Raw genomic sequence first — 23,950 nt, 5'->3', positions numbered from 1 at the left:
TTAAATATAGTTTTGTTTTAGCTTGGTTTTTATGAGTAATTTTAGTAGTTTTGATTTTTTTTTCACACTTTCACCTTTTGAGTCCTGTACCTAAAAATTAACCAAAGTATTGCATTGTGATTAAATTGACTGGGTAATGATTATGCAACAGAAGATATCATTTTATCACTCTGGTATTTTCTCTCAACTTTTGCTGTCACTCTTTGTTTGTTTTGTTTATTTTAGCTAACTATGATAACCTTAGATTTTTTTCCCTCAGCATTCCAGTTAGTTTTCCTTAATCTCAGGGAATAACATAACAAGATAATGATCACAAACATACATAACATTAAGCATTTAAAAAGTCCTGACCTCAAAACTGCTGTGGAAAAGCTGACAAATCTTAAAATCTTGGTCGATTCCAAGAAAAATAACTAAATGTTGTAGATTATGGTTATGGCTATGATATGTATTTATTTGTACTTGGCAAGTAAAAGAACAATAGGCTTTTAATGCACTCTGAGTTTAAGAGTGCATTCACAACAGCCCAGTTTGATCCTCTTTAATCGAACTCCAGTCCGTTTACCTAGAAAGTCGGTTTGTTTGAGGAGGTGGGAATGCGTAATCTAACTCTGACATGGACCAAAAGAGTGAAGTCTGGTCCGGCTAAAAGCTTAGGTCTTGGTGCAGTTGAAGTGAATTTTGGTGCAGTTTGAATGCAGACCAATACCTTCTCCAAAAGCAGGAAGTGGACTATAGCGCAGGGCAATCTGGGGAAATGCAATCGCATGAATCTAGCACCAGAGGGAAAGATGGCTTGTGTATTTTTACTAAAGACAAAAAAGAAATCCTGTAACTGCTAAAATCTGATGCCACCCCCATTCTTTACATTTTGTGATGAATTAAGTTGTCAATGTCTTCTTCAGAGGTTTTCTGAAGGAGTCTGAGGTTTGAAACTTCAAAACAATCTTCTACTGTTTCTTGGATGGTTTTTGTTTTTTTTTTGGATTTGAAACAGTTGGTTCGATTAAAAGTTTTGTGTTTTTCCAGATGTCATACACAGCTGACTGACAGCTCACAGGATACTCATTCCGAGCAAGTTTTTGTTTGTCCTTCCGATTCTGTACTCAGTCCTTTGGGTTTGTTCTTAAATATTGCAACAATAAGACATTGTGCTCTAGGGGCCATGCCATATGCACCCTGATCTATTTATTAATCCAAATACAACTTGTTCAGCGACGCAACACAAGAGTGAGGAGATGAAAACCAGCCAGACCTCTCCCTCTGGTTTTTGGTTCCTCTTGTCCTTTGCAGCCTGCCTTCCTCATCAGCTGCAGACTCCCCCCCTTGTCCCGTTTTCCAGCATTATCCGTCGGCCGCAGCTCTCCTTCTGCTCACGTTTCACACACGAGTGGAAAACTGACCGTCTCCATGGTGACTTGGCACTCATTGTAACCGCATGGTGTTTGGTAAGATGCACACATGGAGAGAAAACCTAATCGTTCCATATTCCTATTAACTAAGTGAATGCAAACAATCATAGTTAAGAAGTAAAATGTGTAAGACTACAAAACATTTTCACAGGAATTTCATTTCTTTAATCCTTGTAAATATCTTCAGTGTTGCTTGTGGTACAAATGACACTATTTGACACTATGTGCCACAGTCAGTTGGAGTTGTTTGCACTGTTTTTTAATTAGAGTTTGTGCTTTTAATCACAAAGGACAAGTCTTGGAACAACATTTATTTGAAAGCAAAGAACAGCTGCAGCATATGGTTTAGAATCACAGGACACCCAGCCCTGCACGCACTCACACTATGAGTTACTGGTCTCTTTAAACTGCTCTAAGAGTCGTGTTTTGGGACTGTGGAATGTCCCAAAACTTTCCACAGTCCCAGTGCATGACTGGGAGAACATCCAGTCATGCACTGGGAGACTGCATGTCTCCCAGTCATGCACTGGGACAACATGCAATCTCTATGCAGAAAGACTCCAGAACCCAGAACCTTCTTGCTGGAAGCTAACCATGCTACCAGCTGTCCTTTGTGTAGGACAATGGTTCAAAACCTGCACACATGTCTACCCGCAGAAATCATGCAGTCATCATACTGTTTATGTAAAATCTACTTTTTTGAGCTTTACATCCAACATACCTGGTCTGTTCCATTGATTCTTCCATGCATGTTTGAGAAATCTTCTATACTCCATGGAAACCATTCAGCTTTGCAAAACGCCTGGGTGGACCTAGCCCCACCTTCCAGACAAAGCTCCTCCTTGGAGCTGCAGTTTCCAAGCTTCACAGCTTCCACATTACAGAGCAGCCTTCCCCTAGCTCCTTCAGACTAGTCAGCAACATTTAGCAAACACCTGGTGGAACTGCTGAGCTTATTATATGAGCTATTTCTCACTGAAACGCTGATAAAAATGTTGTGAAAGGGTTAACAGAGGAGCTTTATTGTGATGACTTCCTGGAGGCGGAGCTTCAGAAAGAACAGGAGTTTTTAAAGAGACAGAGGCCCAATTTCAAGGCATTAAATTACAAAGTCAACACCTGATGGTAATACAGTTATTTGATTGTGCTATAAAATGGAACCATATGCCTGGAAAAGACACATTACTGCCCCTTTAAAGATGTGATTTGACTGCCTTGTCTCTAGAAACATCAACAGTCTCATTTGGAAAAGTGCTTTAGAAGCTCTGCTCACAGAACAGACAGCTCTATAAATCCAAGGCTCCTCCCAGTCAGCTTCTTGTAGATTTGCAGAGTACCACAAATGAATGCAGTTCAGTCTCCTCCCACTTCTAATGTGATCATAAACATTGATTTTCTGGTTTGTAATAATGCCCCTTTGCTCCTCCTGGCTGTGAGTAAAACACTAGCATGCTTTTGTGGGTAGCAGCACTCAGGCATGATTTCTGTCAATGTAGCTTGACTCACTACTGACAAACCCTTAGTGTATTAGATATTTCAGGCTCCTGACCTGAATAAACTCACATTGAGCACCAGATAAGCCTAATGAGGGCTAAGTCTTGCTTGTTGAGAGAAAAACTCTGCAGGGACTTTTGTCAAGCAACTACTATTAAGATTAAAACCTCTGGTGAATGTGTCAGATACTTCCTAGATTGTGATCGGTTGAACTGCATCAGACTTATTATGTTAATTGGGCTTTAGTGTGCTGCGGTGCTTGGCAAAAGTTTAGCTGAGCTGGGCAACACACACTGCAGCAGCAGCAGGGTGACACTGCAGGACTGGCCTGATCTCTGTTTGCTTTAAAGGCCAAACGTCACATTTTAGGTTCCACAAGATGTACTAATGTTAGAAAAGGTTTTCAATTACTTTTTCATGCAATCAGGGTTTTTCACACATGCTAGTCTGGTAGACTTGGTTCAATTGGGGACCAAAATTACAACATTTGTGAAATTTTCAGCTGGTGTGGTTCACTTTCACACTACTGTGTCAAACCAACCAATCCTTTCCAAAAACTTGTCTCCCAAATTTTAGCATTTGTAGGATTTCTCTTTTGCTTTTGATAAAAGACCACAAGCCAATTCTGACACTATCATGAGACACGCACGTTTGTTTTGGTTGTATTTACCCAGAATGCCCTGTGCTACAGCCCTGCTTTTGGAGCGATCTCTGGTACACTTAGCTTTCACATATGCATTCAGACCGTTTCCAGAGTTTACCTCAACCAAACCTAGACCTACATAGCTTTGTAGGCAGACCAGAGTTTGCTTTTTTGGTCTGCATCAGAGTTTGGTTGCGCTTTCACACCTCCCCACTTGAACTGAACTTTCGATTAAACAGACTAGACAGGACTAAGTTGGGCTGGTGTGAGTGCTCTCTATGGGCTGCTCAGAGCATCTCCAAGTCTATCAAGAACTTAGTGGAAAGAGTCCACATTCTGTGTCTACTAGTGTGGTTTAGTCTGTGTTTTCCTATAGCACTCATTGCATATTACACCTTACGATTACCTTTACTGACATCTTTACATGTTCCAGCATGCAATGCTGAGCAAAAAAAAAGTTTTTTCTTGCTTTGCTTCCAACATCTAAACTGTTAAACATTAAATGAAATTATTCAAATAAAACTAGTTTAAGATGTTGACAGAGTCTTGACTTCAACCTAGCAGGTTTAGGATGAATTGGAGTGGAGAACATCACTGCCTGACCTCATAAATGTAGCTCTGGAGGAATGGTTAAAAACTTCTAAGTCCGTTGGTATTTGTATTTTTTGTGCGATCTGGAGTTTTTTGGGGGGTGTTTTTTGTAGACAGACTTGAGCTAATTTATTGTTGTTATTTGTACTGGGACATCAACAGTGGACCAAACATTGAAAATATTGGAGGTTGAGTCTGAAAACTATGGAATTTTAAATGGAAAATATTTAACTGTATTTTTTCTTAATCAAACATGAAAGATCTGTCAGCAAATAGATATTGTCTGCTGCAAGTTCTCAAGATGAGTAGCATCTTGCTATTCTAGCTAATTAGAGAAGCTGTAAGTTGATCAGACTTCTTCAGGAATTTTCTGGCATCTATTTAACAAAACACAAAGTGTCACATGCAACAAACAGTCATGTTGCAACAGGCCAGCTCACTGATGGAGAAACTCACCCTATCATCCCCCCTCAGCATCATATTGACCTCTGCAGAACATCACATAAACACAAAACACACTCACAGCAATCACACAGTACACACATGTCCTGGGATATTAGACAGAAGACTCCCTGGCTCACCATGACCCTTCACCAGTCTGTCTGGCCTGTACGCTGTCAGTCATGAGTCGACCGCTGCAGTCTTCTCAGGCAGCTGAGCTCAGTTGTTGTTTTTCTGCATTTACATTGTGTTTTGTTGCCCTCTGAAACTCAGGTGTCAGTATTTTTATGCACTGATGCTGCTATTAATCCTGCTGGGTGTTGTGAAGGTCACACAAGGCTTAGAAGGCAAGCACACACTGCAGTGTTTCCTCTGCTGCAGATTCACTTAGCTTATCACACAATTCTTCATTCTGCATGCCGTCTTCTCTCCTTCGCTACACGTGCCATCTCTTCCCGCCATCACACTGGCTCTCGTCTCACCCGGTCCCTCCCAGTACTCTTCATTCTTTCACAGGTTGTCTCGTTCTCGTAACCTGCTCGGTACTTCCGCCGTGTCAGCACAGAAGCTGCTTGCGTGTCAGAATCTCTGAGGATGGGTACGCCATTACATAACCAGCCTAACTTAGTAAATCATGCATGATGATGCGCTCTTCTCCTGTTTGATGTGTCGTGTCAGCAGCTGGATATGGAGAACAGGCTTTCTTTAGAAGACTCATTTACTTTACACAAGAGGTTTAACTAAAGCTGGTCACTGAGGTCAAACAGTAAATGTTGGAAAAATCCGTCCTTTCTCTGTTGACCCTTTGCAACACCACACTTAATCACACGAGGTGCCATAGCAGACGTTGAAAGTCAGAGGGACGGGAGTATTGAACATTGCAACTGCGATTGTTCTCACAAATTATTTCTTCTCAAATAACCATGGCTACTTGTTCAAGTCAAACTAACTTACCTGTGGAAGTAGCGTACCTATCGGGGTCTTATAGACAGCGGTGTTTACAAAAGTTGGGAATAGCTAGCTTAGAAACTGAACAATATCACCTTCTTTCCAATGTGTTTGTTAATTTGATCAAATCTGACTGAATTCATGCCACATAATTTATACCACTGTGTTATTAACGGCGTCTCCCCTTACATCGGAACAGTCTTAAAAGCATGTAAGTCTAGAAGCTTACCAGTGTTTTTCGTACATGCTAGGCTACATAATGGCGAGGCATTGCCTCTATGGTAACAGATGTCTTAAGCGCAGAACTTCTCAGTAATGCAGTATTTTATTGCATCTTACTAATCTTACTTACTTTGGAAAGTATTTGGACATCAGTCTTGTTACCTTCTCAAAAGTGTTCACTGCAACACACCAAGGGCTGCAAGTGCTTACTATTGACAGCTGCTCTCCATTATTCCTCATCAAAAGTTTTCTGATAAAATGACAAGTTCAGTTTGCATGCTTGTCTGTTTGTGTAGCCAAACACGCAAAACTGTGAAATCAACTAAATAAAAGTGTAAAGGGTCAATATCCGTTTATCCTGGCAGGGTGAGAGGTAGCATATGCCCTGGACATGTTGTCAGTCTATCACAAGAAAACACAGAAACACACAAGGCAACCAAACACACATGCACACACTCACACTTAACGGCAATTAATGTCAAGCAATTAGCTCTACAGTCTCATTTTCGGACTGTGGGAGGCAAGTGGAGTTCCTGACAACCCAGACATATGGAACTTATTGCTGCAAGGCAACAGTGCAAGTGCATTGCTATGTAATTAATTTAAGACATGGATAATGCATCCATGATAATTTTCCATGTTTCCCATACATTGGACTTTTCATGCACTGATGAATCTGTGAGGCCTGAGATCATAGTTCACCACAATAAACTGTAGTGAAAAAGAAAAACAAAACGTATCATTTATCATTCTTTATATTTTAAAAATATATACCAAAACATCAACTGCCAGACTGTTTGAGCCAACATTTCATGTGTGACAGCTGTCCCACATGTTTGGGATAAGTTTTGTAATGTTTTTATAAAGTGAATTTCCGCTTTGGTCAGCGTCTTCACCTACAGAATGAAGACATGATTTGTGTATTGCTCCCAATTTTCAAGTGGCATGTCATTATTTACATTAAGTTGATGTAAAAGTGAAAAATAAACTGATGTTAAAAGACTTAAAATAAACCTAGAAATTAATGGTAAATACATTACATGTACTGGATTGAATGAAATATATGCTGTGCAAGTGATGAAAGGGGTGAGTGAGATTATTTTAGTGAATCACAGCTGGCAGACAGAACAGCAGGAAATAGCTTGCAGTTAGTTACTCACATACACAAGCCTGGCTCTCAAGGCCCAACCAAGTGGTGATGCATTATTGATGACAATAATCCGCTTCCATGTGCTTTCCCCTTTCTCTGTCTCAGCCTGCAAGCTCACATATTGGATGCTGACAGGATATTTCTGGCACAGCTGTGGCAGAAATATACAACATATTTGCACCATGTTTGGTTTTAAAGTGCCATCAAGCGCAACTGTTACATTGAGCTGCCTTTTCTCTTCATTTATAAAGTCACATCTGTGCTTAAATTGGACTTGAGCTACAGATGCAGATGTCAGTTTCCATTGCATTTGACTTGAGAAAAGACAGACTAATGTTGACTGGGTGGTTCACCCATAAGGCTGAGAGATGATTGGTTGATTAACTTTGATGTCTAGTCTGTGATGATCCAGCTAATTGTCAAATTGAGTCAGCAATGCCAGCCTGCTTGCTGAAGTGCCCAGACCTAAACACAGGAGCTGTCAATGAAGCAGCTGTTGGTTGACCTTTGTTGTTTCTTGATGCTTGCCTGTTCTTCCTTCAGCCTCCGAGTTCTTGGACTTAAGCTGAAAACAGGAGGCCGACAACAGACGAACCTTCAGGCCTAGCAAGAGGTTGTCTGACTCCATGTCTGCCCCTGCTCCAGCCAGTCGGAGGACGACATCAGGCTCTCGCCGGTAAGAAGTAAACAGGACTTTCACCGTTCTTCTACACGCGTGTTGCTCAGTTCGAGGTAGATATTGTTCAGTGTTGAGGATTGGGGCTCATATTTTTTGATGAAACACTTTCATTTTGACCACTGACATAAGACAGCATATCAGATAGCTGGTACAGGGTACCTACCATATAGACTATTAGCTTCACATTGACTTTAACATCAAGGGTGGATGAATGAAATTGTAGAACATGATCTGGGTTTGTTGACACTTATTGTCATGAAGGTCTATTTATGATCTTGAGTTGCTGTAACAGTGGATGTCCCCTTTAGGATAAAATGTACATGGAATATCACATTGGAGGACTTTGTACACCAGTCTTGTGTGGGCAATAGTTCTTTGCACAAGCCTCTTCAGACTCTGCCACTGTTGTTGGGCAGCTATGGACCAGTTTCCAAGGTAACAATCGGTTAGCAATCTCAAGCTCCACTAAGGTCTTCAAGAGTCACGGTTTACTTCTGAAACTTTTTGCCATATGGTCCCTACAGTTCAACTGAAATAGAACGTTCTATAGTGACTGACATTAGAACATGTACATTTTTCCTATGTTATCTGAAAACATGAATTCAACTGTTTGGAAATGTCTCTGGGTGAGAAAAACACAAAGATTCAAGGCGTGGAAACTAAGTGAGTGTCACCTATTTCTCTAAATAAGATGATAGAGTTGTTTGCAAGTTAAGAGCTGGCTGATTAACTATTTTAAAATCCACTAACCACATGAAATTATACATTTTTACCCAAATTTATCTGACTTCTTCAGTGTTAAGTGTGCCACCTAAGCAAAAGAAAAAAAGAAAAACAAGTCCTCATAGTCTCTTTTGGAAACAAAAGCTGTCATCCATCTACAACAAAATGGATTGAGGAAAACAATCAAGCTTATGCATTAACTTGACATCTAGATTGGATGATATGACTTGATGGGTGTAAGCTTTTTGTGGCAAAAGGAGGAACCAATGGGTATGAGAAGAGTCCTTGCCAAGGCGCATGGAGAAAATGTAGATTCAACACAGAAAGCAGCAAAAGTATTTAATGAACTAAAGATATGTTAAAGAAAAAAGAAATGTAAAACTTCATGTAAAGCATTTTACACTTGTGGTTTTCTAAACCAAATTATCAGCTGGATCCACTCTTAAAGTTTTCTCAGTTACTGCTTTTGTTTCATTCTGACGTATTTTATTTTTGGAGGGACTGGTGTTCATGTGATGGAGGAAGAGACATGAGGAAGACCAGGGACTTGCTGGATAAACAATTTATCCAGTCTTTCCTGGGATTTCCCCAGGATGAGCTGGAGGGAGGATGGATGGATGGATGGATGGATGGATGGATGGATGGATGGATGGATGGATGGATGGATGGATGGATGGATGGATGGATGGATGGATGGATGGATGGATGGATGGATGGATGGATGGATGGATGGATGGATGGATGGATGGATCAGTTTACCCTTTACTTAACTTAGTTCTGGTTTTACTCCAGTACATGAATATTGGCATCACAATGACTGAACAGAAAATAAGGGAATTTCGGACACAGCTAAATAAATAAATCTAGACTTGTGTGTTAAAAATTGTCATCAAGTCAAAGATGGACAAATCCTAAATATGACATATTTATTATATTTTATGGCAAAAACTCCCCTCCCATTTAATCTTTTTCTACACTGTTAATTTAATACATGTTTAGGGACAGGCTTCATCTTGTGTCATATCTCTGGCATCAAATAGTCTGCTGAGTCACTGCCCCATGTTCCAGCTGCCATGAATACCAGATCAGAGACAGCTGCATTTGGAATCATAAATCCAGTAATGAATCTGAAGGCACATCTCTACATCTACATCAGTGATATCCTGCGTTCAGATGTCTCCAAAGAGAACATCCCTGTAAATGATCCTGATAAAGTCTTAAAAAAACACACCTGTCTCAGTCTGACACCTGTCTGTTAACTCCCTGAATCTCATTGAAAACATCATTTTTCTGTGTTTGGTTCAAGTCCAGCTTAATGGCGATCTGCCTTGTTATCCTATATTATGGTAATTGAAATGGTTTTTGTCAGCATAGAGTTTTAGCAACTCTTTCTGAATGGACCTCGGTTAAACGGGCAAATCGGATTGTTAATAACTTATCAGAAACAGTGGTATTCCATACAGTTGCTTATTTTTTTCAAATGTTCCTCATATGTTAGTTGGCAATTATTATCCAGTCATTCCTAAACATGGTGCCAGAACCAGGGATATATTTCAGAAGTGACTTACATTTTGTGTAAGTGATTTTCTTCTGTTTCTGTAGGGTTTGTATAGCTTTACTTACTTCTGCGTATCAGAGGGGACATTTAGTGGCTTAAAGAGATTCCTATTTTACAACATTTGAGGTCACATGTAGAGCTTTAAACTCTTCTAATGGCGATTGCAGAAAACTCACTCAATGATCATTAGCACAGTGCCTCAAGATGACAAGGAAGCTTGAGAGTTCCTAATTAGCATACTTCTTTCAACTTTATTCTTTAATCACTGCTGCAGTAATACTGAGGGAGAAATGAAGCACTGTGAATACTTTCTGGATGCACTGTATGTGTTTATTTTTTTTAACAATAAGTAAGTTAATGTTTGTGTGTAATTCTTTCGGGACATAGAAGAGTTTTGTGTAAGGTGTGAGATGGAGATGAGCTGAAGTGTCTGCATACCAAATGGATCCTAATGCAGTTGTGGTCAGACAATTTGTGGGTCAGTGGTGCATAAATATTCAAGCCAGTCCTGAACCCGTCTGTCCATATTTCATGTTTCAGACAAACAAGTTGTGAAGTTATAGTGGCAATGTGGTCTGTCAGTTTGCTTATTTAAAAAAAAATGCATAATTGAATTTTGCCTTTACAAAAATGTGTCGCCTTTTCAGTGCCTGAGGGATCTGTGTCATCCAGATATAGAAATGGAAACTCCTGGGATCCAGGGAGAGTGGTGGTATTATTTTCTAAAACCAGAGTTTGTCCTACACGGGCCAGAAAAGACAAGGAAACAGGAACATGACTTACTGACTATATTGATTGTTGCACAAATTGACATTGCTTAATGGAAACACAGCAATTTCAAAAAGTTTATTGTGCTAGGATAACCTAAAAGATTTTGCCCTAGGATGAGGTGGTTTATTGAAGTAGGTATTTCACAAAACTGCAATAGAAACACTTTTTTGCATCACACAAGTCACGTGATCAACGTGACAGTACCGGATTGTACTGCTGACGAAAATGACAAAAAAACATAACAGGAAGTGGTAGGAGGATGATAGTTTTTTTTTTTTTTCAGACAATGAACAGCTGTTAATTTCGTGCCTTTTCTCTGTGGAACTGGGCCTTTGTGTGGTCATGTTCTGACCTGTCCCCTTTATTCTAACAGACTACTTAGAGAAAATAAGTTGGCTCGCATCTTTCTTACACAAACAAATGCGGAAAGTTTTTAGAACCTTTCCACATATAACTTAATACAGATGAATTGCATTAGTTAAGCTTAGGTTATTTCTTGTACATAAGCTCTGTCATCACTTTCCTTTCTGACAGGTGTTAAGATGTCTGCTTTTTACGGTCACGGTAATGAGCAGCAGCCTCAGTCTGAAGCCATGGTGTCCTCCTCTCTCATCTCTCCTCTTCCTCAGATTCAACCCTCTGAAGGCGCTGCAGCCCAAACGCCGCTTGCAGCAAATACTGGCGTCCTCGCCCGTGCCGGCGGCTTCCAAGCCGGCATCGGGATCGGGGACGAGTGCAGCCGCGGCCACTGCGCCGGTGGCCATTCCGGTGCCTGCGCCCCCTGCGTGAGACACTGTTGAATTGCAGTCTCAGCGAGCATGCTCCCCGGCTGTAGCTGCAGCTCTGACGCTCTAGCCACTAAAACCAGAAATGGAAAACAAAGGCAAATTTTTAAAAACTTTATTTTGCTGCTCTTGTTGAGCTTTTGTTCGAGCAAATAGATGAGGTAGACCTGCTTATACCTTACACTCTGCTGGTAAACATGAACATGGAGTTCATATTGGAGGACCGGTGTTCTTGTGAGGTCGTGTTTAGTGGCTATAGTGGAAGCAGCTGTGCTAGGAAAGCATACTGTGATCATGAGTGATCACTGGTTCACCACTCACTGCTTAGCCTGTGGATACATTTGAGACACTGGCTTCACTTCAAATGGGAAATATCTTATTGTTTAATTTTGTTGCTTTTCTTCTTGTATCTGATTTATCAAAAAGACTGAAGCCTTTTTGCTTGCTGCTCATGCTGACATCTAATGCTCACCTTCACCTGACTGACCTGTCACAGGCACCGTCTGTAGATGAATAAACCAGACCAGAGACACTGATTCTCTGTGTATTGTGTCACTTCTTAGACTCATCCCCTGTTTTGAGCTGCTCCTGTCTGCCTGGTTCACCTTTCGTTAATGTCTGGGCTTGTTTGTCATATATTGATTTTCAAAGATCTGTTGAGCTGTCAATATCTGACCTCCTCCCTCGTTGTGTTGCACAGGACACGATGACACTACACAAGCAAAGCCATTATGTAGACATTTTGATGCTTTAGCTCAAAGAGCTTGAAATTGTTTTATTTTGTAAGCTAACAGTTAGCCACTTCTCCACAGTGAATCTGTCAGCTTTAAATCCATTTTGCTACTCATTGAAGTTGCCCATCTCTTTTGGGACTGGTAAACACCAGGTTACTTAATTTTGAGTTTCTTCTCCAAATTAAGGGTTTCAAATTGATCCTATAGCAAGAAATCCAATTCATCCACCATTAACCTTGTATCTAGCTAGCTAGCTGTTTTCACCACTGCAAGACCAGCAAAAATAATTTAAAAGAGTTAATAAATAAAAACTGTTAGATGGCCCATGTTTAAGCATCAGTATATTTGTGAGAAATTATTAAATATAAACATAATCCTATTATTTTTGTTTAATCGTCAAATTAGTAGTTTAAATGTATGTGGGTGAGATTTTATGAGAGCTGTTGGAGGTTATTGAAAGAGTTTTACTTTCATAACATTCTAAAATTGTACTTTAAAAATAATAGAGGAAAAAACCCGCTCCCCTAAGTCATGGGTTCCCAACTGTGACCAACTAAAACATAGGACCAGAGAGCACTGACAGTCTATTGACAACCTGGTGACGCCCGTAAAATATGTGTAATTATTTCACTCTGTATATAATTATATGCTTTTTAAATGCATTTATGGTTTAGGACTAAAATGGTATTATTTCCTTTCATCATTTAAGAAATTTAAATATTTTATGGAATAGTTTTGATACATTTATTTGTTTCATTGTACATTCACATTTGATATAATTTTTTTTTTCTATTTTGGCCCTCGACACCCTGACCCCTACTTTGGGAACTGCTGCCCTAAATGACAACTGGAAGCAAAGCAAAGACTGGAGCCTTGGGTTAGCTTGTAGTTACCGTGTCCTGTGTGTAAAACCCTCATGGCTGCTCTGAGTAGACCTGCTTGTCTCCTCTTCCACTTTTGGTGGTCAGTGACTGGGCAACAGTCATTAAAAAAAAACGTATGTTTTTCTTTAAAACCTCTCTATAATTATAGAACACAGATATGGAAGTTGCCCATCACAGAGCATTCTTCCTTTTTCCCGCCTGGGACGGATGTGCTTTTACATAAAATGCTTTACTTTCTTGGCAGAATCCAGAACTTCTGAACATCAGCATGTTTTTATATAAAAGCTGGAATCATGGGCAAACAGCTGGCAAAATCCTACTCATCCATAACAATTGGATGTAGAAGAATGAAAAAGGTTGACAATTTTTTCCTCTGTGTTTAAGTAAAAACAACAGGGGAAATAAAAGCAAAAAACACAGAGCCCTGCTTTCAGTCTTTTAACCTCTTGTTTTATATGTGTTGGTCTGACAGAGAGTGCAAACAAGAGATGACTGTCTACTACAGGTTAAATTTTTACCAGGAATATGCAAATATTGCTATTCCTACTAACTTTCAAGCTGTCTTTCATCATCCTGAAGCAGTTCCCTACTGCCGCATCCTTTGGCTATACTGTAAATTGTCTTATAGTTTCTGTTGTAGGAGTGATAGAAAGGTCTTAGTGATCAGCTCTACTGCATTTTTTTAAGCAAAAGATTTTCTTTGTATTGAAATAAAATAGGTTTTAGCCATGTTGTCATCATTTCTGTATCAGTATTACCTAGTGTTCATATCCTCTGCTGTTTAGAATCATTTGTGTGAAAACATATTTAGCATAAAGTGCTTCTGAATATCCAGGTTTTTACGAGCAAATGTTAGTTTTGTCATGACACTTGCTATGCTATCCCTCTAAGACGTCTCTGGCCATTCTTTTTCTCACTTTAAGATTGTGTTTTAATATCCACACTATTAGTTTATGTTTTCCGTCAGTGCAGCCCTACAGCAACAGATTGTCCAAATGCAGAGCCTTTCAGAAGGCATCATCTCCTGGGTCAGTTCAGTTAATGGTGATATTCAGTGCAGCCACCACCTGAGAGCTTCTCCTGTCCCCTCAGGACAGGTGCAGTTTGCCTGCATGTGTTCACACACATCGCGTCATGCAGGTACGATTTGCTGATCCGCCTTCTGCGGTTTAACACCTTCCTGTTTCTGCCTGCTCAGGTTTGACTACTGCAGGTTCATAGAGCTAGATTATGTCCCCATGGAGTCGGGCTACATGGTCTCAATGCGTCCCACTAAAGGCTATACATCGACCAAGTCGCCCACTAAAGGATACACCTCCACAAAGTCTCCGGATCGCCGCTCGACAAACTCTCCATCCACGCCACGTTCCCGGTCTGTGGCGAGTCCAAATCTTGGTGTTTTTTGAGCATGGGAATGTTTTTGGTGTCTCACGATGTCTTACAGTCGGAGAAAAAAACTGTCTGTGCACCAACTAGTTAGCTTGCTTTTGTTGGATTCTACTTTGCTTGTCTTTTTTTAAATCACTGAGCCCATTCCCTTCTTGATAATAATATTATCAGTATCCAGAGAAGTGTGTGTTCACGTTCCTCTTGCAGGCTTATTTTCTGTTGATATCCACTTAAATGTCTGAGTGTTGTGATCTGTCAGTGTGTATGCTGCAGTGGCATGCTGGTGGCCACGAGTCAGTGCCTTGTATTTATGTGCATTTCCGTCTTTGTATGTGAAGTAAAACTACTTATCAGTCCACTTGTGGTCTTTAGTTGCATGGTAAGAGGTGAAGAGTTGGTTCCTTCTTTCCAGGCGGCCTCCAGCTGCACCCAGTAATAGAGATCATGGCAATGCCTCCGTCAGCAGTGGCAGCAACTCAGGCTCGTGTAAAGGCAGTGACTGCAGCCCCACCAAAGGGTAAGAAGTTCTGAACAATAAGAGTGTTGCATAGATTTCACATTGCAAAGTCTATGCAATGTGAATGTGATAGTATTAACTCAAACCAGCATGATATTTTTGGAACCTACAAACTGAACTGCTATTTTTTTCTAAACGAAGACGCTAAAAGAATTGTCAGGTGTTAACTGCTTATTCCATTTAAACATATTCCTTTAACTACAGGAATCCCGACATTTCTTTCAAAGTTGTTTAAAAAGACACAATCAGCTTAATATTAGGATTCTAGTCTGTTATTTTTTTTTGTATTATAGTCAAGACATAACCTGAGACCAAATCGAGACCAAGACCAGCACCCTGCTCTGCATCACACAATGAAATGTGAAACGTTTTATTTGTTTAATTCCCTCAATATGCTAACTATATAAGGTGATAGTTTTTGCAGCTTGGTGTTTCCATGTTTTAGTGCCATAAAACATATGTGATATACTGCACACAGGTTGATAAATTAATGTGTAGCTATTGACTAAATCTCATTGTGTGAGGTCTGGGTAAAGAATTTTGGTACAGAGGCAGATTGCTTATGCTGGCTAGCTTGCTATAATTACTTACACTTAGGTTACCTTTCTCTGTGCTCCCTTTCTAAGTGACAAAAAAACATCGGCATGGTCCGCACCATCTGTAAAAGTAAAGGACTGTGGGATTTATAAGTTACTGTATGCTTTCTTCTGGATCTTGTTTTACAAATATATTCTTTATGAATTGTATTTCTGAAGATTTTGCAGACATCTTTTCTCACATCCAGATAACCAGAGCTGACTTTTTTTTTTTTAACTGCAAGTGAAAAGAGGTGTGAATGGGTGGCAACGGTAACAAAAATCATACAATTAGCAATGAGTCATGTTATTGCTTAGATTTGAATCAAGGATGTTAAATAATTTGGACAGTATTCTGGCAATTTAGTGATAATTCCACAGTAATGATTGGTCTTGTCATTAATGTCCAAGACCGAGACAAGTCCAGGTGCTGGGAGAGTGTCAAAAAGTCTTGTGACCAAGACTGGTATAACAACCCTGATTTTAACTCATTTTTAAAACTTGCAGTAAATTTCAGGATTTCTGAGCTATCATACAGAGCCTGTCTTTTAAAACAAGCCAATCAACTTATTAATACTCAACTTGTGGCGGATCACTTATATTTTGTTATGTCTGCTATGTCCCAGACGTCAGAAGTACACCTCATGTACGGACAACCATGGTATTCGCCCTCCTCCCCCAGAGCAGTACCTCACGCCTCTCCAGCAGAAGGAAGTGTGTATCCGACACCTGCGAGCCAAGCTCAAAGAGACCATTAACACCCTGCAAGACAGGTGAGATACTGAGACCGAATTACAAAAACCTGGATAGAAACTGATGTTTAAAATGTCTTTCTGTATTCCAGTTTTGATCATTCTGCCCTTCCTCTCACTTTTCAACCTTTTAGGGACACAGAGATCGATACACTGCGAAGTAAGCTTTACCGAATGCAGGAAGACTGGGTTGAGGAGGAGTGTCACCGCGTGGAGGCTCAGTTAGCCCTGAAGGAGGCCCGTCAGGAAATTCAGCAGCTCAAACATGCAGTGGACACAGTTCGTACCCGACTTAGTGATGCTGGTGGGCTCAGTGGAGACGTAGGGGTTCAAAAGTACTTCCAGGACATCAATACTCAGAATCACAAATTGGAGAACCTTTTGCTTAACATGGAGATAGCACAAGCCGGACTAGCCAAGGAAGGAGAAGCCATACCAGGCTGCAGGACCCGTGCTGGGGGCTCAGCCCCAGCATCTGTTTCTGGAGAAAGCCCTGGAGTTGTACCTAAGTTGCCAGTGGGAGGGAGGGGGTCTTGTTCTTGCGATGGCTCTCCAGCCCGTTCTCTGACTCGGAGCTCCACCTACACCAAGCTGAGTGACCAGGCACTGGGAGACCGCAATTGCAATGATGCAGACTTTCCTTGCCTCTCAGCTGACGGCACACAGGACAGCGGGTTTGTGTGCTGTGGAGAGAACAGCGTCCCCAGCCGGGCAGACCTCCTCCTGGAAGCCGCCTACCTCTCAGAGGAAACGGCATCTTTGCTGAACTCTTACACGCAGACCTTCTCCCACACTTTGCCTCATTCTGCCTCCCTTTCTCTCCCTCACACCTACTCCCATACCTTACCTCATTCTTTCCCTCACAACATGTCCCACTCCATGCCACACACGATGCCTCACTCCTCCACCTATGAGAAACTCTGCACAGGCGAGCGGCTGGCTCCATTTCGTTGTAGTTTGGGTGGAGTGAGCTGCATGAGCCACCCCTGCCTGTCCCACCACCACCTGTACCTGCACCCCCTGAGGGAGGCAGGCATTCAGACTGAGAGCTGCCCCATCCCTGCAACAGCGGGATATCCCTCTGATCTGGATACTATTGCAGAGCAACGTACATTTCGCTCTCAGGCCTGCAGCCCCACCTCCACCTGGATGTCTGATGAGGGGGAAGAGGATCTGGACTCCATCACCACCACCACTTCAGTGACAACAGCGACCGTGATGAGCACAGCCACTGAGCCAATTCCAGTTTCCAAAACACCACTGGCTCCACCTCTTCCACGATCCGCTACTGTGGCATTTTCCATGGAGAGTCCTTTGTATCAGGCAAATGACAAAGTGGAGGAAGAGGAAAAGCAAGAAAGAGAAAAAAGAGAGAAGGCAGGAGAAAAGTTGGAAAACACTAAAGTCAGACAATCAGAAGAGGAGCAGCAGACAGTTCAAAGCTCAGTGGAAGGGACTGAGGTACTGCATGAAGAGGTAGAACAAAGAAAAGTCTGTGATTTAGCAGGAAGAATGCAGGGTGAACTTAATTTTGCAGGCTGCTGTGGAGAAGACAAGCAAGATGACCAGAGAGTGGAGGACAAGCAGCAAGAGGCCGGGATTGGAGAAAGATCCACAGAGGAAACGAGCCCTGTGATTACTCCAGAGTACAGTAGACTGTCTCCTGGTGCACAAGAGCCTCAAACATCCCAACCTCCGAGGAGATCTGTCTCCCGTGAAGAGATAGCTGGTGTCACAGTGGTGGAAGTTCATGACGAGGATGATGACGAAGATAAGACTAATGAACAAGAGGCCACAGGGGTTGCTGTAGCAGAAGACGAGGACTCTGGGAAAATCCAAAGAAGCTACTGGAGTCGTCACTTCCTGATTGATCTGCTAGCGGTGGCCATCCCTGTGGTGCCGACGGTGGCGTGGCTGTGCCGTGGCCCGGTCCGTGGCGGCCAGCCTATGTATCACTTCGGTTCACTTCTGAGAGGCTGCTGCACTGTTGCACTGCACTCGCTGCGCAGGGGCGGTGGCCTGAGACATTACCCCGCAGGCGGGGGGGATCTTGGAGGCACACAAATATAACAGAATGACATCGTTCTGGTTCTTTACTGTGGTGTCAATTCTCCTGTGTGGTCTGTAGTGTGAGACCATTGCTTAAAGTGCAAGGACAGGAAGAGCAAGAACTTCTTGTTCCTCTGCTTTGGATGGTAATAAAGAATGGGAATGTTAGGAACAAGAGTTGGGCAGACCTTTGACCGATCAACTCTACTCTGTTTGACCCTGCAACATATTGTAAAAGCAAGAAAGATAATTACTTTTTCTTGCTTGGTTCTTGCTGTCGTTACCAAAATATCCATGTACTGGCTTGTGCTAGCTGAATGAGCTGCTTGAAATGAATGATCAATGCTTTGGTGTTGATTGTTTAATTTATTTTTGAATGTAGAGAAAATGTTCCTTGCCATGTCAGCTGTCAGTTATGACGTAATACGATGATCACATGTTGGTGAATGTGTACATAAATACTTTATATGTATGTGTAGGCGTGTATATGTAACATTAAATTAGAACAAACTAAGGTAACGGTTGTTGACCAGTGGTAGTGGAAAACAAAATCCACTTTAATCCAAAGCTGCAGACACTTTTCACCGATAACTTCAAGAGGTAATAGATTGAATTTGTCTGCTGTGGAGAAAAAACATGGTAGACACAGAACTCAGGTATCTGCTCGGGGTAGAAACACAACCGATCCTGACAGGCGGCTTTGTACAGTGGTATGCTAAATGAACTTCAGTCAAAAGCAGTTTATTCTTACTGGCTCCCTCTCTTTAAACTGGCAGTGAAGATATTTATGATGAAAATGTTGTCTTTGATATCCAAGCTGTCTGTAACCTCCGTATGGCTTGTTGACTGCAGCATAAGAAATTTGCAGAGCGCAGACTTCATGGAAAGGCCTGGCTATTACAGTTCAGATGTTTATAAACAGCCTCTTTAGTGTCCACTGAAAACACAAAAGGTTTAGATCGGCTAGAACAGGAAGAAAACACTTCACTTTTCTTTCACTTCCTGACACAAGTCTAGATGAAGATCAAGGGTTGTTCTGAATTAAATGACTGCTTTAGAAGTTAATGGTTCCCTCTACTGGCCAGAAGCAGAAGTGAATAAATTCAAATATATGACATTTATTCTTTAGATGAACTTTATTCCTTTTCTAAAGGTTTTCTTAATGACAACTTTAGTAATGGTAAATTATAAAATTATTCAGTGGCGAGGAACTTGGATTTTGTTGTTCTTTTACCTTTATCCAATGTTGTGCTCAGCTGAAATGTTTCCATTTTCAGGGGAGTAAAAAATTCTAGGTGAAAGGAGACGTGACTACCTTTAGCTCCAGCAATGGACAAGACATAACGGTGAATGGAGGTCAACGCATTTAGAGTAGAATTGGTCAGGCATTTTTTAAAATAGAAATTTAAATCATTAAGAGCACATGACAGTGAGGTCATGCGCTAATTAATGATTGCAGAGTTATAAAGAATATAGATTATTTGTGATTTTATTAACCTAAAATCTTACATGATCCTCTCTGAGCATTTATTTCTTATAATTAAATGTATTTTCTGTGACGGTCAGTCGTTTGTCTGGATTTCCCATCTGTTAACTGATGGAAGATAATCCAGTGAATTTAGCTGTAATCCAGTTTCATGTTAAACATACCTGTTGGAGTTAATCTGGCTCTGATTAGGTGCAGCAGTGCAACAAGTCATCCAGATATGTCTTAGTTTCACAGGGACACGTACCTAGCTGTGTATTTATTTAAACAAACATGAAAGAAGAAAGTTAGCCAAGCTGTAAACACTTCAAAAATACGCCTCAGTACATAAAAACAGACCACTTCACAGTAGCTTCCACCGTCATGGTGGAAGTTCAGACAGAAGTAATGATAACCTATGAACAATGTTAGCCATTACTTTGGCTAACATTCAGTCATTTTTTTTTACAGCAAACAACCTGTCCAGGTTTTCCTGTTAGTTTTCTCTACATGTGGTAGGCTGCATCCTATTCCCTTGTTTGCTCTGTAGTTTATTTGTTGTGTTCTTTTCAGTCCAACCCTTCTTCTGCAATCTGCTTCTGGAATCGACACTGATCTGCTTTCTCGCAGATTGCTGATTGTGTTTCTACCCTGAGATTGTTTTCATTAGACTCACCTGTTTATTTTCACTGTATCACTTGTATGCTAAGTGTCCTTCAGTGATTTAATAATGCCTTCCCCTCCTGCCCCTCCAGATGTTTACCCTGTCCATTAATTTCTTGCCATTACATAATTAGTCCACAGACAACACATTCAACGCTCATCATATCCTTACACCTGCTCTGAATCGTCCTTTAGCTATTTTGAATATCTTTGAAAGAACGCTAAATAAATCAAAGTTGGGTTTTTTTTGGTGAGAATTCATGAAATGTTATGGAAAATTCAGTGTGTAAATTTTGTACATTGAGAAATATATTGCTCTTAGACTATTCCTCCCTAATTTGTGCCTTTTTATTTGCCAAATTCACAACGGTGTCTGGGGAATGATGTGGGCCTGGAATATTTTCTATACAGTTACCTATATAGCTGTTTATTGTACCGCTGGCAGAGTTAGAACTCTTTAGTCATACAGTGAAGTCATGATCAAATGTCTGTAGATACTCACTATCTCAGTTTGACACCATCGGTAGATCTGAGTGAAGTGAGTTGTGCTCAGTCTGTGATCTGTGCTGTATATTTCTGCTAACCCTGATGCTCTTGTGCTGTAGCTAGTCTTTAACTGTCGATATGTATTCTCAAGTCCATCGTACACAAATTAGTCCATCACAAAAACAAACTGTGTGTCTAAAATTGTCTTGCAAAGACATTCTAGAAATCTGTTAGGGCAAACTCACTTACTTTTTCAAAATGTGTTGTTTGGTTCCAGTTGCATTCAGCTGAATTTTATTTTCTGTGTATCTGTTATCAGGCTGACGTTGGTGTTTGCTGATGTCAAAACTCAAGAAGCATATAACAGATTGATGGTTAAGTACCACTAAGGTAAAGCATTTTTCACTTAGCATTCAAGATACTGACAAAATACATTCTGTAAATATTTAAAAGAAATAACTACATTTAAGACTATATTTTATTACATCCACAAATTTCAATGCCTTTTTTTTCTTTTTTTTCTTTCTTTTATTTGACAAACCAACATAAAATGAAGCATAATTTTGAAATGGGGGGAAAAGCATAGCTTTCTAGTTTTTAATTTCTTTTTAACAATCTGTTTTGGTGAACCAAAACAAATTATTTTTTAGCTACTATTTTTGCCCATTCTTAAGAAATAGCTCATGTTCAATAATAAAGAGTCGAAAGTGTCCAGACTACATGTACTTTCAATCATCAAATTGAAAGTATATATAAAACATGTTAACTCACAGCACGCTATCAGTTACAAAATAACCACATAAAAAAAACTAACATGCAGGCCCAAGATAATTTTTTGGAGATGAAAAGTTCCAACAAAAATATGCCATATAACTCTAAGGGCTATAGAGGCTGCAAAGAGCAAAATGACAGAGAAAGGAACAATACAACATCACACTGTGTAGTAATATTCAGAGAGATGGAACATCCATGAATGACTTCATAAAATGATATAGGCAAATACGTTTATGATAAAAACATAAAATGGAAAGTAAGAAAATGTCAAACTTCTTAAAAGACAGAAATCACAGAGCTTGCGTTTTAGGATGACTGTGTCTGAATTCAGTCTGTGCTGCTCGTCTTCCTCAGATGAAGGTTCTGCTGGCCTTTTTACTTCTGTATTCTGGTATAAATGTGTCTCCACTGAAAGTGAATCTAAATGTTTCTGTTAGATGTCAGAGTCAAACGCAAGAATCCTCTGGAACCACCAACACGTGAATACGCAATGTCCTTCTTTTTTTAAGTTTTTACTGCCATATATTGCACTATTATTCACTTTATATGTTTTAAGGACTTACTTGAAGTCGACTGTAAATGTATCTGTACCAACTGTTGTTTCATCACTGATTATTTTTGATGCTCTGTTAGGTCCATAAGGGTTGGTAGTGGTACACTTCTTAATGGAAAATGGAAAATCAGATATTTAATGTTGATCATTTTTGTATGATAAAAACTGTAATTTATCATCCTTTAATCCTTAAAATGAGCTGCTCTTAACTAAAGTGAAACCTCCAAACCGATGCTTATTGCTATAATCTGACTGGTAAAGAAATTACAACAATCATGAGTTTATGTTTGGGGTAACCATGGAAACTCTTGTCTATTGTTGTTTCATAGAAGGTTCTAGAGAAAGAACATGTCCTCTGTTGTTTCTCTGTGTTGAAATGTAGATTTGATCCCTTGTCTGACTGTATGAAGGGAAATTAAGAGGCAGAAACCATGTTTTTAAATAAAGCCATATGCTGTAGAGCTGTCAGGGTAAAAGTGTGGGAATGTGAGAGTCAGCCTCTCTACTGCAAAGTAATGTAAAAAAAAAAAAAAAAAAAAGACAAAAAAAACACAATACCAGAGTTATGTGAAGCAATCCTCCAGTATCTTGTAGTTTGCTTTCGCATCGTTACTAACCACAGGCTGCTGTGACTAACAGGGTAATAAAGCAAAGAAAGTTTGAAGTTGTCATCTGTAGAGACTTAATGCAGTTTACTAGGAACATCCTGAGAAATGAGAACAAAGAAAAGTCAATATATCGCATTAAGTTCAGACTTATATATTTTCATATTCAGCACACAGACTCAAATGTTTACTTCTATTTATTTTGACAATTATGTATTTCAGCTAATTAAATCTTACAGTTTAGGGTTTTTTGTTTTTCTTCAGAAAATCTAATACAGAAATACGCTGGACCCCCGCTTAATCAAAGTTCAGTTTTTGCATATTTTTAAAAATATTTTGCAAAAGATTTGCCTATGCTTGGGCTTTTTTGTGGAGGGTATCAAAAATAAACAAAGATACTTTGGCGTAATGCAACTTGACATCCTACTGGCTGGAGTTTGCAAAGTAGTCAATCTAGGAACTCCAATCATTTCCTCAGAGCTGATTGGCTGCACCCCCAAGTAATGGAGGACCATTGATGCTAGCTTCTGCAGACATGCTAAAAGGGTTTCCACTGTGCACATTAATGCATATTTAGATGTATTTATTTGGCTATTACAATATACACTAAGTTATTCTACAGGAGGTCTAAACCTTTTGTTTCAGTGGATCTGAGCTAGTCCAGGGCAGCTTTTGGGGTCCACTGCATAAATATCGACACTAGCATGTCTGTGAGTTGTGTTTCTTGAAACACCAATTCCACTTTGTAATTCTTCCTCAAACTCTTTAACAAGTTTGGCTTCACAATCCTGCTGAGGCTGCAATTTTTCCTGTTGCTTTTTTCGACCAAACTTTTTTTTTTCTTCCAACCAACTTTCTATTCACATGCAAACATTGCTGCAACACTGTTAGCTGTCAACAAGGCAACAGGCAGTCTTGGCTATGGTTACAACTGTATCAACTGTACCAACATTTCTGTATTAAAGACCTTAGTAAGATGGTCTTATGCAATTACTGGAGAAACTGACATTTGGGTTTTTATCAGCTGTAAGCCATAACCATCAACATTGACATAAATAAATGCTTGAAACATATCACCCCGTTACTA

General features: G+C 40.2%; 1 protein-coding gene across 1 annotated transcript; it reads left to right on the top strand.

Moving 5' to 3' along the window:
• Positions 1–10,903: 10,903 nt before the first annotated feature.
• On the top strand, positions 10,904–22,813 carry snphb (syntaphilin b). The gene is made up of 5 exons (XM_014990458.2): positions 10,904–11,417; positions 14,234–14,407; positions 14,837–14,941; positions 16,143–16,289; positions 16,403–22,813. Exons 1-5 carry the CDS (start codon positions 11,200–11,202, stop codon positions 18,336–18,338), a joined length of 2,580 nt encoding a protein of 859 aa, XP_014845944.2. The 5' UTR covers positions 10,904–11,199; the 3' UTR covers positions 18,339–22,813.
• Positions 22,814–23,950: the final 1,137 nt, after the last annotated feature.

Source organism: Poecilia mexicana, unplaced genomic scaffold (genome assembly GCF_051168715.1).
Source record: "Poecilia mexicana isolate PSO_F unplaced genomic scaffold, ASM5116871v1 scaffold_7, whole genome shotgun sequence".
NCBI lineage: Eukaryota > Metazoa > Chordata > Actinopteri > Cyprinodontiformes > Poeciliidae > Poecilia > Poecilia mexicana.
Note: the sequence above shows the minus strand (reverse complement) of the source record. Positions and strands in the feature narration are given on the sequence as shown.

What these genes read in the sequence shown, in the direction of transcription:
- snphb (XM_014990458.2), top strand. Translation starts at nt 11,200, where the DNA reads ATGAGCAGCAGCCTCAGTCTGAAGCCATGGTGTCCTCCTCTCTCATCT. An exon ending in CCGGTGCCTGCGCCCCCTGC is followed by an intron (nt 11,418 to 14,233) that starts GTGAGACACTGT and finishes CTGCCTGCTCAG; the next exon opens with GTTTGACTACTGCAGGTTCA. An exon ending in ATTAACACCCTGCAAGACAG is followed by an intron (nt 16,290 to 16,402) that starts GTGAGATACTGA and finishes TCAACCTTTTAG; the next exon opens with GGACACAGAGATCGATACAC.